At 33.1% G+C, this 19,714-nt stretch overlaps 2 protein-coding genes across 3 annotated transcripts; one reads left to right on the plus strand and one right to left on the minus strand.

Moving 5' to 3' along the window:
- On the plus strand, nt 1-4,991 carry LOC105132085 (GTP binding Elongation factor Tu family protein). Its single transcript, XM_011035374.1, has 12 exons — nt 1-287; nt 515-590; nt 675-767; nt 993-1,067; nt 1,540-1,644; nt 1,754-1,844; nt 1,943-2,148; nt 2,563-2,646; nt 2,863-2,928; nt 3,024-3,086; nt 3,830-4,070; nt 4,454-4,991. The coding sequence occupies exons 1-12, from the start codon at nt 106-108 to the stop codon at nt 4,522-4,524; spliced, it is 1,353 nt and encodes a 450-aa protein (XP_011033676.1). The 5' UTR covers nt 1-105; the 3' UTR covers nt 4,525-4,991.
- Nucleotides 4,992-5,374: 383 nt separating this feature from the next.
- Nucleotides 5,375-12,077, minus strand: LOC105132086 (uncharacterized). Of its 2 annotated transcripts, none has more exons than XM_011035375.1 (5): nt 11,704-12,077; nt 10,635-10,815; nt 9,549-10,005; nt 8,666-8,743; nt 5,375-6,202 (listed from the first exon to the last, which is right to left on the minus strand). In XM_011035375.1, exons 1-5 carry the CDS (start codon nt 11,791-11,793, stop codon nt 5,710-5,712), a joined length of 1,299 nt encoding a protein of 432 aa, XP_011033677.1. In that variant the 5' UTR covers nt 11,794-12,077; the 3' UTR covers nt 5,375-5,709. The 2 variants fall into 2 exon arrangements, with proteins under 2 accessions (XP_011033677.1, XP_011033678.1); XM_011035376.1 differs by having other exon boundaries at nt 9,549-9,963; nt 11,704-12,075.
- Between the last annotated feature and the right edge of the window lie 7,637 nt (nt 12,078-19,714).

Raw genomic sequence — 19,714 nt, forward strand, 5'->3', positions numbered from 1 at the left:
AACTAAAACCCCTAAAACCCCAAAGGCTAAAACAGCTCTTGCTCTCCTCTCCGCCCCCCATCTCTCTCCGTCCAACAGACATTGCGTTTCTGAATCGAAACCTAAATGGCTTCGGTGGTTCTTAGAAACCCTAATTCGAAGCGCCTCTTGTCATTCTCCTCACAAATCCACTGCTGCTGCCGAGGATCGGCTTCCACTCATTCCTCAATTTCCGAATCTCTTTCTTCTTCAAATGACAGAACCTCGTCTTCTCCTTGGTGGAGATCCATGGCCACCTTCACGAGAACGTATGTTCTCTTTACATCTTCTCTTATTGTTGTTTTCTCTTTTGTTTTAAATATTGATTTTTTTTTAAATCGTAGTCTAACTGGGAAAAAAACAGAATCTTACGCTAACCCATCAGAGAATAAAGGGGAAAAAATGATCAAGGAAAGGGGTGAATGTTGAAAGAACGGAGAAAAGGGCGACGTGAATAGGTTGTCAATTGTTTGACCTCTTGTTTTTGTGATTACAGTAAACCCCATGTGAATGTGGGAACAATTGGACATGTTGATCACGGAAAGACTACTTTGACTGCAGCTATTACAAAGGTTTGCCTTTTTCATGCATTTTCTGGGTCTTGAAAGCGTTGACCATTCAACTGGGTAGGACCTTAAGTGTTTCTTTGTGTTTAGGTGTTAGCAGAAGAAGGGAAAGCCAAGGCCATTGCTTTTGATGAAATTGACAAGGCCCCTGAAGAGAAAAAGAGAGGAATTACTATTGCTACGGTTGGAATTGCTCCACCCCCCCCCCCCCCCCCCATAAGGGAGGGCCCCCCCCCCCCCCCCCCCCCCCCAAATTTTCTGCATGCATTTCATATACCAATTCCATTTTTCAAACGTTTTAATGAGCACTACGTTTAGTCATTTTAGATATGCCAAAAATGGAATACTATTTTCACGGTCTTTTTTTTTCTTTTTAAAAATATTTGTTTTTTTCATATGATGTTGCAGGCCCATGTGGAGTATGAAACTACTAAGCGTCACTATGCTCATGTGGACTGCCCTGGACATGCAGATTATGTTAAAGTATGTCATGAATTTAGTCTCTTCTTGGATGAACAATGAAGATACATTTCAATTTTTTTGCAGTCTTTGGCTGCGTACCATGCTAGGTTCAATTTACATTATTGCGATGATTACATATAAAGAATTAAAGACGCAGGAGGTTCTGGAAACTTGTAGCAAGAGTGATGGGCACATGACAAGAATACTTTCATATTCTTTGCAGGAACCTTACATCCACGAATAACTGTTGTAACTAATGTTTTGCTAAACCTATGTAAAATGCTGGCAGTTATACATTAGAAATACCGGTGAAGAAAATGTTAGTCATTTATGAAAAGTGGATTGAGAAGTTATTTCTGATTTGACAGGCTCGTATTTATTGGAGAACTATTTGAGATTTTTTAACAGTTCTTCGGAGTTTACTGGTTAAATAATTGAATTCCCTTAAACTCTATTATTGATGCATCCAGTAATGATTCTAATTTATTTGCAGAATATGATTACTGGAGCTGCTCAAATGGATGGTGGAATTCTGGTTGTATCTGCTGCTGATGGACCCATGCCACAAACTAAGGAACATATTTTGCTTGCCCGCCAGGTTGGCATCTTCTATTAGAATCTAAAGCATATTTAGTTTTCCCTTTGACTCTTGTCTGATAATCCAACCTTGAGCTTTCTTCATCCTTTTTTCTGAATGTTTTGGCTAGGTTGGTGTACCATCACTTGTATGCTTCCTGAATAAAGTTGATGTTGTATCAGATCCAGAGTTAATAGAGCTTGTGGAAATGGAAGTGCGAGGTATGGTCCTTTTTAGATTGTGTTGATGGAAAGTTATTTCCTGCTTCTGTTTTATTTTATTTGCCACAAGTTCTTCACTAGACATTTGTTTGTGACAGAACTTCTTAATTTCTACAAGTTTCCTGGAGATGAAATCCCTGTTGTTCAGGGATCAGCATTGTCTGCTTTACAGGGTACAAATGAGGAAATAGGCAAGAATGCCATTTTAAAATTGATGGATGCTGTGGACGAATACATTCCTGACCCTGTACGTCAACTTGACAAGCCTTTCTTGATGCCAATAGAAGATGTTTTCTCAATTCAGGTAAAGAAGGGACATTTAGCATGCTGTGTTTGGATTATTGCTCACAAGAACTAACTGCATGACTGCAGCAAGCTTTTAGTGTTCTCTTTGTTGTTTTGGGATTTCATTTCCTTAGTTTGTCTTTGAAGCTCTTTCCTAATCTGAAATAGGCTGGTGAACTACTGGGTAACCCTGCATTGACGGTGCTGTAAATTTCCTTCTTTTCTTTGTATAAAACTCATGGTTGTATGTTTAAGATGTTTTGACTTTGGATTTCCTTTTTCTCTTCTTGTCATGCAATATTTGCGGTAAACTGTGCATAATTACTGTCTCATTCTTCACCTGGTATTGCTGTAAGATATCTTTTGCTTGCTCATGAAAAAAGTTGTGCTCTCTGGAATCCAACTTTAATTTCATTTTTTATTTTTATTGAAGGGACGCGGAACTGTTGCAACTGGCCGTGTTGAACAAGGGACCATCAAAGTTGGTGAAGAAGTTGAAATTTTGGGATTATCAAAAGTAAAATCTAACTTGACTATTTATTTTTTATTGTTTGTGAAGCATTTCATTTACTTCTGTTCGAAAACTAGTGTAGTTGTGATTTACTGTACTTCTCATTTGAATATTAACCAACAATTTTGGAGGCGATTGTGCTTTCAGTTTAGTCTGGATATGAAATTTAAGGAGTGCTCTGGATATTATTGTGCTCCAAATACTTGGGGTTTTTTTTTGCAGGATGGTCCCAAGAAAACCACTGTAACTGGTGTTGAGATGTTCAAGAAATTGTTGGATCAAGGACAGGTAAGACTACAGGTTAAGCACTATTTACAATTTAGGCCCAACAGTCTTCTTTGCAGCAATTATTGAACGATTGATGGGTATGTTTATTTTCCTAGGCTGGAGACAATGTAGGTCTTCTTCTTCGTGGCTTGAAACGAGAAGATGTGCAACGTGGACAGGTAAGCGGCAGGCAGGATTAAGGGCCCATTTAGTATTGTGGTTTCTTTTGTTTTTCAAAGTGTTTTCCGCTTGAAAATACATTAAAATAATATTTTTTTATATTTAAATTTTTTTTTGATACCAGTGCATCAAAACAATCTAAAAACACAAAGAAAAATTAATTTGAAGCAAAGAAAAAGGTAAAAATTAAAATTAAATTTTTGCAAAAGCGTTTTTAAAACACAAAAATAAACAAACAAACTCTAGAGACAAAACTGAAACACTGTTTTTATGGATTGTAGATTCATTTTATGAAATTTATAAAGTGCACCTTTTCTTATTACTGAATCTGTGATTTCAAACAAAAAAATATTTGATCGTTGTGGTTTATACTCTGTAAATTTGGCATTTCATTTAAACTCTAGGGACAAAACTGAAACACTGTTTTTATTGATTGTAGATTCATTTTATGAAATTTATGAAGTGCACTCTTTCTTATTACTGAATCTGTGATTTCAAACAAAAAAATATTTGATCATTGTGGTTTATACCCTGTAAATTTGGCATTTCATTTAATATTATCCTCTTCAATTTGCATTGATACTCTGTAAATTTAGCGTTTCATTTAACATCCACTTCAGTTGGCATCATTATGATCGTTGTTGATCAATGCATTAATGAAGAATCTAAAAAAAAAGTATGACTTGTATTGATGTTTGAATTTAGGTTTGCTTCACCGTCTTTGTTCCCACTTGTTATTTAGGTTATTGCCAAGCCTGGAACTGTGAAGACATCCAAGAGGTTTGAGGCAGAGATATACTCCCTCACGAAGGATGAAGGAGGTCGTCATACTGCCTTTTTCTCCAACTACAGACCTCAGTTTTACTTGCGAACTGCAGATATCACCGGAAAAGTAGAGTTGCCAGAGAATGTTAAGATGGTGATGCCTGGGGACAATGTGACCGCAGTCTTTGAGCTGATCTTACCAGTTCCTCTTGAAACAGGTGTTCAGCTAGAACCCTAATTCTGACTTTATGGTGCAAGCTGTTTATTGATCTTTTCCTTGGACACAATAGCCTGTTTGCTCCTGTCACGCAAACCCTTCGATTGTTATTATCACCGTGAAGTTTTTGGGCATATCACATGTGAGAATAGCAGTTGCATGACTGAATGAAGAAACTTGGTGTTGCTTCTTAAATCTGAAAACAAGTGATCAATGATTTGCCCCATGCACTGAATTTATTTCTGATTTTCAAATGGTAACTTGAGTGTACTTGAAGTACTCATGTGCCAAATTCTGCACATTTTATTTCCGTTGTTAATGTTGACAAGGAGCTGTAGCTTTGTTATTGTGGGATTAATATACTGCATGTTCTTGATATGACAGGACAAAGGTTTGCCTTGAGGGAGGGGGGCAGAACAGTTGGAGCGGGGGTAGTCTCGAAAGTGCTTGATTGAGTGTTTGTGATGGTGGACACTAAAAAAGGGGTGGTAAGGACTGATTATTATTTGATTAAAAGAAATGCCATGTGATGAGTTCTTGGACTGCATCGATGCAATGTTTTCCTAGGTGCTGCTAAAGAGCGATTGTTAGCGGTCAGAAATGGAGTAAATTTAAGAGGATTATTGTCTTCAACCCCATCCATTGCGTATAATTGATCAACGTGGTTTGATCATTTTGTTGTCTCGTTTTTTTTTTTAATAATATCCCTGTCAAAATAGCAATGGTTGTGGACACATACACCACGGTAAATCATTTTTGTTTGAAAGTTCTTCTTTCCCAATTTTTTCTGGAGTGAATTGTTGGAATAAGGTGTCTAAACGGCTGGCTGAGACTGTAAAAGTTCATTTCAGGAACTGTCTGAATGTCGAAATTACAATCAGTGTAAAATTACCGGGTCTATTCTAATTTCTATGCTTTAACAGTGAAAGTCTATTGCAGGATTTGTGCCCCTAACTAGAATGTGGCTAAGAACAGTCTCACAGCATCATAGCATGATTCCCACTCAATTTTTTCAAGAGTTTACATTTGCATGATTTCCACTGTCAAAATCCAGATATTCATGATGAAGCGTTAGAAACCTTGTTTTTTAATGTCCCTACGGAGAATGATTCTAAAGCCAGCTGCTGAATAAATGTTTTTTGGGTTTCAGACTAATTTTCAAGTACCTTTTTGTAGTGTTTTAATATACTATATTAAAAATAAATTTTAAAAAATAAAAAATATATTATTTTAACACGACTTATCCTGTTTAACAATATTTGCACTGGACTTGATACCTAACAGAAGAGAGATTAAAATGACCTCTTTAATGCCATTCACAAATTTGTACGAAGGCTTTATAGGTTTTCTCTGATGAAAAAAATACATGTTCCCTGTTAAAGTTCACTTCTCATTCATTTACACAACCGATCTTAGAATCTACAAGACCGACCTGAATGTATTAACCACCCAAGCTCAGATGCAGCAGCTGTTTGACTCGAGTCTGCCCGTTCAAACATCTGCGCTCTGCCAGTAAACTTGAGCCCATTTAATTATCACTTGCTACAGCACTTGCAGTTCCGGTCTCTACCCAGTCGTATTTTCGCAAAATATTAGGCATTTTCATGACGTCATGTTTCACAACTTCAATCACTTGATGCTCATACAAGCCTCAGTACTGCTACTGCCATCACTGTTACAGCTCTGAAGTATATGTCACGAAAACTTTTATTCACAATCCCCATTATTTCCTCATCCTTCAGACCTAACTTGCTTGCATGCTTGCTAATGTAAACAACCGTGTCCTTCAATTTACTCACTGCCCAAGAGAGCCAGACCAGCCCAAGACCAACACTGGTGCTGAACAGTTTGGATGCACAGAAGGATGCCCTCCCGCAAGCTAACCTGCAGGTGATGGAAAAAAGAATAGCAAGGCCAGCCCCAGCAATGCCAACAGAGAACTGGTTCAGAAGCTCAGGAAGTTCAGGGCCAGATTTCTTCAGCAACAAGACAGCTGATTTCCCACGTCGCTTGTCCATCATCAAGGATAGAAGGCTCTCGCATGCATGGAAGTAGTTCCTTTTGTAGAGATCCCTCTCTCTGCCTCCCTTTCTATTATTCTTCTTTTTTCGGGATGGCTTGGTTTTTATAGGACTGCCAAAAGAAATAACACTTCATTAAATGAGGACAAAAATAAATAAATAAATAAATGTAAGCATCTAGAAAACCACATTTACATAAGGCAATGCCTGCCCTGCATGTACACAGCAGCACAAGTTAAACCATTATCAAATTTTATCAAGACAGTGTAAATAAATTTGAGCCAGCTACTCGTTTATTTACCCTGTGCAAACACTTTACTATTTAGACTCCTTCCCCCCTTATACAATCCCAATAAGTCCAGTCATGTTTACCAATGGACCATAACCATCAGCATTAAGACAATAATAAGCTCTCACGGCGTAAAGTTCCCTTCATCAGATAATACGAAACACAAGCTGTTTGACAATGTCAGTCATTAACTTATTGTAATTCTCATAGGATGAATGGTGAAGATGTTTGCTAATTGATAGAAGAACCATTCCAATGCAGCTTCTTTTTTATAATGCTTAATCCCAAATGAAAGTGTCGATCACATTGTAGGCTCTCGCCCTTTCTCCATGCTTTCATGGTCAGATTTTAGTATTTTACAGAACTCCTGCTACCTAAAGCAACTATATACTGCAGCAGCTGCTATTATCAACTCTGCCAAACCATTTGCATCATATTACTTTAGTTGTCCAAATGATAGATTTCTTGCAAGCATCTCTATCTATGGCTATATCACGCAATAGATATAAAGGGGTTTTTAATTTATGCCCAATTTTACTCTTGTTTTTTAAACTAATTTGCTACCATGCATCTCTTTCTAATCAAGCTTTTCTACAGCAAGCTGTTTTTGTTCCTCTTTTTCTCTCTCCTTTTGTTTTCTTTCTTTTTTGTTAATTAAATAAATGAAAAATTACTTTGAGCATCCTATCGTGTGTGTTTTTTCACTTTGCAGCAAATTTTTGAATATTATACCTTGCAACCTAAAATTTAAAAGCAGATAACACTTTACATCCTTAGAAGTTGTTGCCAGAAAAAAAGTAAAAAAAAAATGTGACTTTATTTACATGACTGCCATTTCAAATAATAACTAAAAACCCTAAAGCCTAAAACTAACAAAAATACCACTAAAAGACTTGGAAAAAAATATAGACAGGGAGAAATCAAAAGGAAACAAGAAAAAAGAAAAGAAAAAAAGGCAACCCTTCTCTCCCATCTTTGGTACCAAATCCAGCTCCACCATCAATCCTTCTCCAAAGTTATTCACCAATCTTCCCACATTACCATATAATTTGGGTCTTTGGGAGCAATCACATCTTGCTCTTTAGGTCCATCACAATTTATCAAACGAGAAAACTTGTAATGGGAGAAAGCTTCAAGGTGTCAGGGTGATGTTTCCATCACACCACATGACCACACTTTGAAATTGCTCAGATCATAACACCAAATATGTCATTTATTCTTCCACTACCATTAATTTATTTAAATTGATTTCATTCTTACACTTTGACATTTAAAATTATTTAAAAGCTAGTTGATGGTACCAAATCCAACTCCACCATCAATTCTTCTCCAAAGTTATGCACCAATCTCCCCACATAACAATGTTGCCCCATCTCCCCCACTAACAAATCCAACTCCACCATCAAGAACCCAATAGGTCTACACCAGTAAATCCAGCTCCACCATCAAGAACCTCGTATCATCTCTAAATCAATGGCATATGGAAGCCTTCCTAAAAGATAGAATTGACCTTGTTTCTTTCATTAGGACCTTGCTTATGTGAGAGAAAAGAAAAGTTGGGATTTTTGGATGACTTTTAGTGAAATTTCTGGTGGGGACTAGTGGTGAGAGAACGATTGTGGGTTTGGAGAAGGTTAGCATGAAGAGAGAGAGAATGAGTTTTCTCATAATGGTAACTTTCAATGCTTTAATATATGTGGGGGTATTATTATCATTTCGTTGATTTTCAAAATCTGCTTTGACCCAGGTGGCAAAGTATAATATTCAAAAACTTGGTTGTAAAGTGCAAAAAAAATTAAAAAAATAGGATGCTCAAAATAATTTTCCCAAAATTCTTTTCAGAAATGCGAAAGAAGATCCCAATAACAAGGAAGAAAAAAGTTTAATCCAACAAAGTTCTTTAATCTCTAAAGACAATGTTGTGGAGCCCCATAAGAAGGCCAATAAAATAATTTTATAGCAAAAATAAAATGATAAATGCTCATCTTGAAACTATTGAATTTCAATCCATCAAACCGCAAAAGAGTATTGCAAACATAGCACATTCCAAAAAATTTGGCCTCCCTTCACCCACGTGAAACACACCTAAAAGCAATCCTAATCTATGCCTAAATATTTCAAACACTCAAACACTAGACTAAACTTTTGAATGAACACAATATAATTTAAGATCATAAAAAACAGGACAAAGTCTCTCATTTTGGGCATTTTCATGCTGACTTGTCATAAGAGATTGGCAAAAAGAAAATGAAAAATGAAGTGCTTTTGTGATGAATAGATTCCTACCTCTTCAAAGTAGATGAGGCATCTCTGGCCTTGAAAGATGACCCAGTAATATTAGCATCTACTTTACTTGTATCAAACCTGGTCAATCAAATGATTGCAGAAAAAAGTCTGACAATAGTGAGAAGGAAATAGAAAACAGGTATAACATAGCATGAAAAATTAGCAACAGCAAGTCTTATTGCAAAAATGGAGATTAGCAGACCATACAGAGCACTATCACCTAATCCTAATAATTGTGTAACCAGTCATAACTGTAGAAAGACTCAAAACCATCTTTTCAGGCACTGTTTTAGTAGTTTTAGATATGTGGAATCAGTTTTTGCGGATGGAAGTGGGTCACAGGCACTCCAAGTAGAGTGGATGATTTTCACTCAATGGTATACAATATGGTTTTAAAAGGGAAGACTGGGATAGAAAGATCTCGTGGAGAATTGCACTGGTCATAGTGATTAGTTTCTCATACTAGGCAATGTTGGTTCCAAAAATAAGTCACTGCCCAATATGTTTTAGGAAATGCCTAATGTCTAGAAGTAAATGACCCCAATAGAAGGAATTTTAGACACCAGATACAAATTTTAGAAAAAACCATGGAGTGCAAGGCATCCTTTGCGGGAACAAGAGCGTTTTTCTTTCTTAATAAGGACTTCAGAACATGTGGTTTCTATTTGGGGCAACTTAAACTCTAGAAGCAATCAGCAAGTTTACTAATCGAGTCAATCAGTCAAGATCATAAATTAGGATTTATTATTCCACTTAAAATATAAAAATTAAAAGGCGATCAAGGAATTAACTCTAGTTGAACCTTGAGAATTTTTCAATAGAATAACTAGAAAAGCTGCCTTGTGCTTCTGAGTTAAATGGAACCAGGTCTAAATATCAATACCTTGTAAGTTCTGGGATGAGCATCGACTGTTTTTTCCACATGGTTGAGTTTTTAGACAAGTAAAACTCAGCAACAGTAGAGAGGACATCCTTCATCTCTGTCCCGCTGCCCGTTAGCAATACTCGACCATCTGGAAGAACTGTAAGCTTTGAACTACGGGCCACATCTGCCACAAAGTCAACTAGAGATTTTGGGGCATCAATTTGACCACTTGGATAAATAAGAGGAGAATGTGACAGCTGTTGCGCATCAAATATCACTGTTTGAAGACCCATCAACTCAGATAGCAAAGATAAATCCAATCCATCTCTTTCTAATTTATTTGACTCGGACATAAGAAACTGCAAGATATTTTCCTGTCTTGTGCATTTTTCGACTATCCCAAAGCTGAAAAGTATTGAGTCTGGGCGAGCATCTGACAGCAAAACAAGAATGCTACTTAGAATACTTGAGTGCTGCGCAACAATATAATATAGATTTAAGCTTCACACATTAAATAAAAAAGGATGATGTCACTTGCCACATCATCCCATTAATTGTCAGAGAAAACACACACCAACTTCGACCCTTCCATAGCCTTCTAATTGTTTGATCATCATAGATTTCCCTTTCCATTGACCGATTAAAAACAAACTCTTATTCTATTGACCATGCTTTCCATTATCACTACAGATATCCTCTATATCTATGGGAGCTACTACTGCATTCTTTATCAGGGTGTTACGTCACCAGAAGCTACACACTCAAAAATTATATCACCTTTCATTGCTTTTGTTGCTTAAGTTATCACATGCCCATTACAATAAAAGATAATGGAATGAGTTAATTAAGAAATAGAAGTTCTAATGGTACTTTTACTAAAATTCAAATAAACTAAGTCTCAATTCCAAACTAGTAGGGTCTGCTGCATGGATCCACCTTCTCAAATCAGTTCTGACATGGAATTTTTTCACAGAAAAAATGACAAAGGATAAGTAACCTCAATACCAAACTCTTCAAATAAAGGAAGACAAGAACGAAACAAAAGGACTTTAAAACAAAGTTTAAGATTATCCATCCAGAAAAGGAGTCCACAGGGTTGCAAACCTTGCACATCAATGAGTGTAGGTGTTCTAACTGTTGAGTCAATCTCAGTAAACAGATTAGATTCACAGAACCTATTCATGGGTCTCCATGGTTCCTCGTGCTGGTGTAATTTCAGCACAAGAGAATTTGATCTTGTTATCTCTTGTCTTGTTCCCTGACTAGGTAAATAGTGCTGACAATCCTGCATCAATGAAATGTTAACTATCATTTATTGTTGAACAGACACAAGCTGTCATGAGATGGAACAAAAACCGAGAATAATAACATTGGCCTATCATCAACTAAGCAACCAATTAGAATGTTTTCCTAGGATGATAAAATCTTCTAAATATAATAGTTTTGGTTTTTGTTGGATCTGGGAAAGATTGTGGAGGAGATTAAGATATCTTCACTATTATACAAGTACAACCTTAACAGAAACATACAGATAAGTCAATAATCAAAACATTGAGTAAAATAATAAATAGATATCAGTATATTGATTTCATAATTTGCACTAAAATTGACAACAAAATGAAAAGATTATTTCCAAGTCGCAGATAAACTGAAAAAATTATGGAAATGAAATAGGAGAGGCAATTTGGTACAAGCTAATTTGAGGGTTCAATTTTATTCGATAGGTGGCAGATTATTAATGGAGCCTAGTGGCGGAGGCAAGAAATCGAGGCGTTGCATCTCTTACTCCAGATGGGTCTGGCTCACCTAATAAGATCAGGTTTTACTTAATTTATTATGCATACATCACAAACTGTACCGCGGAATTCTTTTCTAAGAAGAAGAATATCAAGGGAAGTAGCTGTAGGCTGCTCAAGCCTGAAATTGCAGGACAAAAACTCACTCTCGTTAAACAGTTAAAATTAAGTGTTATCTGCCTTGCAGATGGGCAGACAGTAAAGGCTTTTTATCTCTGGAGCCAACAACAGCTTCCAAGCACAGCTCTCAACGGACACAATAGAACCACAGAATCAAAGCAAGCATGAAACTGAAGCAAATCAAACCAATTTCAAGAACCATTCCACATGAATCATCCAGAAAAAACAATCAACAGCGGGCAGAATAACAATCATACCTTGAAAACCCTTTTCTGATCTTGGTGAAAAACAATAGCAGGGGCAGAAGGATAGCCATGAGAAGCCATCAAACAAAGCTTAACCATCATAGAAGAAATCTCTCCTCCTCCTGTGAGAGTCACAGCACCATATACTTATCCATCCATACCATAGACCTCAAAATCAAAAACATAAAAGACTCTGACTTTCTTTTTTAGGAGCACCCTGCCCACAAATAAAGAAGAGACATTGATAAGATGAACATATATTTCTGTGGAATGAAATTGGATAGAAAATCTTCGGGGTCAAAAATCTGTGGCAGACAGAGAGACACAGGATGGCTTGCCTTCGCCTTGAGAATCCAGCTAGGTTAAGGACACTCAAGCAGACAAAATAATATCAATTAATCTTTCTTTCTTTTTTTGTTTTGTTGTGTCTCGGATTCTGCTTCTCTGGAACTTTCTTTCTCCTTCACTTTTTAAATCATGGGAAATAAATAAATTGTAATCGTGTTAAATTAAGTTATATTAAAAATTTGATAAACATATTAAATTGATTTAATATATACAGAATATAAAGATGAAATCTTGTTTTTATTTCTGTGTTTTTATTAACTCCGTAAACAAACTTTTATGAAAAGATTTGATCAAATTTATCTTGTGTTTGTAATCGAAAATTACTTTTTTTCTGAAAATTTATTTGAGAGTATATTTATAGTTGTTTTTTAAATAATGTTTTATGCTAAAATTTATATCAATAATTTTTTTATTTTTTAAATAATATTTTTAATGTAGCGTTTTAAAATGATTTTAAAATATTAAAAATATATTAATTCAAAATAAATAAAAATATAAAAAAACTTAAGTATTTTTAAAAATAAACACATCATAGTTATAAAACTATGTAATTGACCACGTTTTGCTGCTAATTGGAAAGAAAAGATAAATGTAAATGATATGCATGCATTGCTAATATAATTTTTAAATATACTTTTACCTCATCATATTACAATAAAAATATATGCTATTAAAAAAAGTAAACCCGGTAAATCTTTAAAAAAAATAATGATGGGTAGGGGAAAAAACGTGTAATATGATAAAAATATTCATATACCTTTATTCAAAAACAAAATAAAAATTAAATGTTGTTTCATAAAACAATATTTAAATTATATTCTTAATGAATTTAAAATTTTAATAAATTAGTATATTTATTTAGATTAATTAATTTTTTAGAAAAATAAAATTAAAGAAAAGGCCAAAAAACATGTCAGGTGCTCGGGCTTACGTCACCCAGCATGATTTGGCCCACTAAAAAGAGCACAGGTGTGTTGGCCTACCAGATCAATCTCACGCATATGAATTTAAATAAAAACCCTTTTATTATCAAGAGTGGAAAAAAATTATTGGGCCACAAGTGGCAGACAACTTGTCGCTTACTAGATTGCTGCCTAGAATTTAGCCACGTAGATAAAAAAAAATCAATGGATGGCCTAAAAATCCATTCTTAACCCATTTTTCACCTATTCTAAAAATACCTTAAAAAACTCCAAAGAAAAATTAACAGATCAATAAAATCTAAATTGACCTCAATTTACTTTTTCAATGTTCATCATTACTATTAAAATATGATTAACTTGAACTTTCTTTTTTATTCATTGTATTTTTTAATGATTTTATCTTTTTTATTAAAATTAATAAATAAAAAGTAAGTAAAATAAATTTTTAAATCAAAATAAAAATTCTAAAAACTTTGAGATTGACAATTTGTTTTTTCCGTGTTTTATATTGTGATTTTCTATATTTTAATTTTGTATTTTAACCATACTTCAAAACTTTATCTCATCATGTAAAATTAAATAAAAAATTAAAAATTAAATAAATAATAAAAAAATATATATATAAAGGGGTTTCAATAAATACAGAAGCATAAGGAAATAAACACTAAATCTTTTAATATTGTACTGGCAATGAAAGATATGTTACTGTAAATTTTTTTATGGTGGTTTTGATAAACTATAAACCCTAAATAATAATTTGTAAATTGATTAGATGCAATACTGCCTAAAAAAGCTCAAATAATGCTTCTAGTTATTCTTTAGAATTTTGTTTTGTATTGGGATAATAATTATTTTTTAAAATATTTTTTTATTTAAAAATACATTAAAATTAATAAATATTTTTTATTTTTCAAAATTTATTATTAAAATCAGTACATCAGAATAATATTAAAAAATTTAAAAAAATAATTTCAAATAAAATAAATAATTATATAAAAATATTTAAACAGGGTATAGATCACGATGTATCTCCGCTACCGAATAAAGAGCCCCTGGGAATTCCGTAAAACCACAATGTGGTTTGTTTGCACTATATAAGCACTGGCAATATTCGGTTATTCTGTTCCGATTTTGATGGATTTGATTCCATTTTTTACCAATAAAATCCATGAATGGAATTATAATTTCGATTTCTTCAAAAAGCTGATTCTTTTAAAATATAAAAAAATAATTTTTTATTTTTTTATTCTTTGAACACTATCGATTAATTTTTAGTCTTTCTTATCAAATTATTTTAAAGAAAGTGATAAATATCATTTCAAAATTCGAATCAAATACAAAATAGTCAGATAATATAGTCCCTACATTCTCGAATTATACAGTATAGTTTTTTTAAATATTTAATTATTGATTACTACACAGTCAAATACATAATATAGTCCCTACATTGCTCCATGAACAATGTATTTTTTCTTATTTTGATCGTGGAAATTTATTTATTTTAATCAGGTCCTTTCATTTGATGTTTATGGTATTTTGTGCGTTAATATTTTCTTCTCTTTGTATATTGCTGGGCTTCAAGGTGTTTGGTAAAGATTTGTAGTGTAAAAAATAATTAAAGAACAAGGACCACCAAGATAAAATCAAATGGGCTCTGCCCAGATTCATGTGAAAAGGTTAATTTTGGTCCATAAATTCTCCATTTAGTTATTTTTTGTACCCTTAATTTAAGAATTTTACATTCAGGTCATCAAAGTTATTATTTTATGTTTTAGCTTCTTAGTTTTGAGAAAAAAATAAAAAATCATCTTGAAAAAAAAAAGAAAAAAAGAGAGTGGTTCGTTAGGCACATTCTAATAATAAAAAAGTTGACATTAGTATTATTAAGTTTCGGTTGAGAAGAGGAGTATCAACTACATGTTTATTTACTTTTTTTGTTATAAAAAAGTTAACGAGGCTAGTAGTTTTTTTAATTCAATTTAAATTTGGGTTTTTTGACTTGATTTTATGGTGTTTTGAGGTTAATAATGGTTTTGTTGAGGTATTTTTAGGTTTTCAAAGGTGAAAATGAGTATATTTTTCTAGAAACTCTTATCCTTATTTTTTCAACATCCTCAGTGATCAAAATCTATACCAGCAGGTAAAGCATTCTCTGCCACAAAAAACAACACATTCCTTGTCTTGTTGAAAAAAGAGAAGAAAAAAGACCAGGTCGCAAGCCTGGCCTAAGAAGCCCGGGATTCTTTGTATAAAACCGGTACATTGGTTCAGTTAGGTATAAACGTCTGATTTATTTTTAAACGGCCCTCTAGCTTTTTTTTTCTTTGTAGATTTTAACTAAAACTCAATATAAATAGGTAATCCAACTAAGAGCTCCCAATTGAAGTAGTAATATTATTGAATCATCATAACTACTTCAATATCCATTTTATAGTTCCTATCCACAAAGTTTTTCTAAATTCATGGGATTTATACAACTTTTTGTCTTTCCATTTCTTTTTTTGTTCCGAACCATTCTTTGAATTCGAACTCTTTATTCTTTTTCTCAATTGAATTTCTTTATTCAATATTGAATTGAATTAACAGTTACAAATGAAACAAAAGGATTTTTATTGGAATCCCTACCCCAATTCCTTCAAATGAAAAAAAGGATATCAACAAAAAACTCTCATTCCACAAGCATGAAGGGAAGGGGTTTGGATTTCGCATCTAATTGAACTGTGAATTCAGGGAATAGGCTAATCTCTTTTATGAATTTTTATTATTAACTATTGGAAAACAACCCATCAAATTCACTTTTTCCTCCAATTTATGGTACACGGTTCTAGTGACAAGAAAAAGAAAAGACTAAAGAAATTATATAGGACTCTGTTTCGAGGCTGATTGGAGTAGCGTTGTTGCATCAGAAGAAGGATAACTATACTGATTTGGTATACCTTAAAGAAACCCTCGATATGGTATTGACGATCTCACAAAAATTGAATTTCAATGAATTTTCATTTACTGATCTCGTCTTTTATGGAATCGATCCCCTTTTGACTGTACAAGAATATGTAGAGCTTGCATACCTGGAAGCATAAGAGAACATTCTTTTGTTGGTATTTTTACTAGTATTTGATATCAGGTCATTCATAGCATTACCATACCTTCCCTATTAATTCTTAACAAATTAGCATTTGTGATTTGTGAAAGAGCGTTCCAGCTATATATGAAATCCCTGATTAATAATAAGATAAATAAATTCTTTTTTGAATTCCATAGATTGACGGAATTCGTTACTATTTTTGAATCTCATAAAAGAGATAAAAAAAATCTAGGGATATTATGTGATTAGTTGGTATCTAAAATATACAATTCAAGTGAGCAAGACGGAAAAAAACGATTGAAAATAAATTTATTTATATTTAAAACCTTATTATATTAAATATTATTCAAAATTGCCTTTATTTTTTTTTGTCGTGCGTGCGCTTGTGTGCGCGCGTGTACACACACACACACACACCTCCACGTTGATTTTTTAAAAAAACATTGGCCTTAATAGTTCATATTTTGATAGACTTTATGTAGGGTTACTGTGAAGTCAAATAAACTTCTTGTTGCTGGGCTAACACTTAATTTTAGAAAAAAAAAAATGGTTTTCAAAAGATTGAAAATAAAAGGACTGTAATAAAAAGTTAGAAAAAAAAACTAAACTTAGCCTTTTTTTGTCCTTCAAAGGAAGAAAAGAAGAAATCAAACCCGAGGTTTCAGGAAAAAAGAAAGAAATAAAAGGAAAAAAAAAAGATCATTAAATATATACTAGAACTACATTGTCACCAAGTATCGTTGTAAAAGGAACCCCCCTTTAAGACTATTCCAACATCAACAATGAAAGTTGCTATTGAAGCTCGAAGGAAACCACATGCATCTCCCCTATGTGATAATCATCATCGTATATCAGTGAATGTCAAACATACTACCTTGTTATTTTTGTACAATTTAATCTTTGATTATATAATAATTATTCAATCCAATCCTGAATTTGACCTCACTCGAGTCCAATGAAGGACTAATCAGAAAAAAAAAGAGGTGTGCAAATAAAGAGACAAAGGCCAACCATGTTAACTCACCATAATAATGTTCATAATCTAAATTGTGAATTTAATGGGTTATCTAGATCGATTAAAATAGATCCAATATATCATCATCGTAATTTTTTTTAACATCATTTTATTTTTTTAAATTAATTCATATTTTTACTAATTATTTGGATTATTTTTAAATTTAATAAGTTAACTAAATTATACCATAACAATGCCTACACATTTAACTTAAAACTGCAATAAGTTGAATAAAACATTTCCGCATGACGACGTAGACATATGGATCCATACTTGCAACCGAGTGCACGCAGCTGGAATATTTCATACTAATAATTGCATATATTATATTATGTATACGTATACGTGTATAAATCCATGTGTATTTTATACACACACACTATCTTACTATCTTGTGTGTGGTTATAAAAAAATAAAAAAATAAAAATTCACAACTAAAACTGAAAAAATGAATTAAATTCGATTAGATTTCAAAAAAGAAAATTCAAAGAAAACTAACAAAAACGAACGTAAATATTCACTTGATTCGATTTTTCAGTTGAGACGAATAAAGCTCGCCTCTACTCCGCTGCAAGTCGGACCATCAATGGAAGGATAGTTGGTTTAACACTCCTCAACTACTAGCCAACTACAATACAGTCCCTAAACTAAGTCTTTTTCGTTTTCTTATTATTCGTCACGGCACTCCAAGAAATCTTACCTTTTCGTTTGATTATCAATTAATACACGTGGGTCAATTTTAAATTGATCACAAAGAACACAGCGGTGGGTGCTCTAGAATTCCTGAAAATAATATTGTCCGGGTAAATTTATTGTATTAATTTGTAATATAATAAATGCTTGGTTCCTTGTGTTATTTTATGGAAGCAGGCGCAAATTCCCCTTGTGCTACAAGCAATTCGAGAAAAAATCACATCTCGTCGAGCACATTGCCGCTGATCACCCCCTCAGCCTGAACGTGGGGTCTGCCAGAAGCACCGCAAATCTTTTGAAACTCCGAGGAACCACCTTAACCGTATCTTCAACTGCTGCCCCATCTTGTCTCGGCCTCCAAACGGCGATGATTTTGAATTTATTTTTTATTTATAAAAATAATTAATTTAAGATTTTATAAATTATAAAAAATAAAATTAATACTAAATTAAAACTGGTTCAAACCATGATTAGTTTGGTTTGATTATTTTATATTAAAAAAAAATTAATTAACCAGTTTTAATGTTTTTAACTCATTTTAATACACTGATGTATTTTAAAAAATAAAAAAAAATTACCTTAAATATATTTTTGAGTGAAGAATATTTAAAAAAACAATTATAACTAATCAACCACAACCACAAGAAAAAAAAAACTTTGATTTTGTGATCATTTTACTCTTAATTTAGGTTCTGTTGAGATAAGATTTTGTTTTTTTTTGGCAAAGAGAGAAAATAAACCGTGAGCTTAAGAGAGAGAAAAAGATCAGGTTGTTGTTTGTTGCTTGATAGAGTTTTTAAATATAATATATAAGAGATTATTTTGATCATTCCGAGCTATTTTAATTTCTTGTATAATTTTTTAAAGTAAAACAGAGTAAACTATACGATAACAGGGTAATTTTTGTTTTATTATAATAATAATCATTGTAGATGTCCATACGTTTTCGCCTACATTTCTTGAAATCCAAAGCAAACGGGATGGTTTCTTGATTTTTATCAACCATGACCCGAAAAGTCTCCCGATCCTCCTCTATGGTAGGTTCCGATTTTTTCGGCAGCAATTTAACCTGATTTTCAATAAAAAATTATTTTTTTAATATTTTTAAATTCAATAAAAAATTATTTTTTAATTTAAATTATCTTTTTAATATTTTTTTAATTATTTTACTAAATTAATGTAAAAACCATATTTTGAAACTCGATCCGGGACTAGCCGACCCAAAGCTGGAATCAGACAAGATTTTAAAAAATAGAGAAAAGCAAAACTTGGGATGATCTGATAACTTAATAAGATTTATATAATTTATTAATTTTTATTTTTTTATTACAATAATTTTATTTTAATTTAAAAAAATTAATTCAAGTGAACTGATCAAAACCCAACGACATGGTCACTTGGTCAGTACTCCGAATCAACTGAACAGTTTTAAATACTATGTTTGAAACACATGAAAGAGATTTTTTCTCTGTCGAACCATAATGTAATGAGAGAGATATGTGGAAGATTAGCCATCAGGCCGCCAGTGTTGACCAGTGCGGTCTCTGTTTCTGTAGGAAGACCATTTCATGCTGGAGCCTTGAGGTGCATTGAAAAGAACCCCTTCTATGGAAGAAGGGGTTTGTTTGTTTGTGGGAACAGAACAGAGCAGAAGATTGTTCTATTCTTTCACTTCTACTCTTATAGTTTAAAATATCTCAATGATACCCCTCTAGCGGCCGCAAAGCTCCACCGTGAAAAACTAGAATTGGAACGCGAAAAAACTAAAAAGTGCGTTGAAGGAGCGTATTTTAAAGAACAAGGATGAAATTAGAACAACGATGAGTCTCTAAGGACGAAACTATTTTATATCGTATTTCACTTCACTTATGGTCAAAGGAGGTGTTTTTTTTATTTAATAGAAATAAAGAAGCGTATCTAAATTCTGATTTCTCAAAAGAAAAAGAAAAAGAAAGACAT

This window comes from Populus euphratica, unplaced genomic scaffold, assembly GCF_000495115.2.
Source record: "Populus euphratica unplaced genomic scaffold, PopEup_1.0 scaffold26.1, whole genome shotgun sequence".
NCBI classification, from domain to species: domain Eukaryota; kingdom Viridiplantae; phylum Streptophyta; class Magnoliopsida; order Malpighiales; family Salicaceae; genus Populus; species Populus euphratica.

Bases quoted from the DNA above. Each gene is read 5' to 3' on its own strand.
- LOC105132086 (XM_011035375.1), bottom strand. From the start codon at position 11,793: ATGATGGTTAAGCTTTGTTTGATGGCTTCTCATGGCTATCCTTCTGCC. The intron at 10,816-11,703 runs GTATGATTGTTA...TCATTGATGCAG, and splicing joins ATCAGAAAAGGGTTTTCAAG to GATTGTCAGCACTATTTACC. The intron at 10,006-10,634 runs GTTTGCAACCCT...ATATTGTTGCGC, and splicing joins TACACTCATTGATGTGCAAG to AGCACTCAAGTATTCTAAGT.
- LOC105132085 (XM_011035374.1), top strand. From the start codon at position 106: ATGGCTTCGGTGGTTCTTAGAAACCCTAATTCGAAGCGCCTCTTGTCA. The intron at 2,647-2,862 runs GTAAAATCTAAC...TTTTTTTTGCAG, and splicing joins AAATTTTGGGATTATCAAAA to GATGGTCCCAAGAAAACCAC. The intron at 2,929-3,023 runs GTAAGACTACAG...TTATTTTCCTAG, and splicing joins AATTGTTGGATCAAGGACAG to GCTGGAGACAATGTAGGTCT.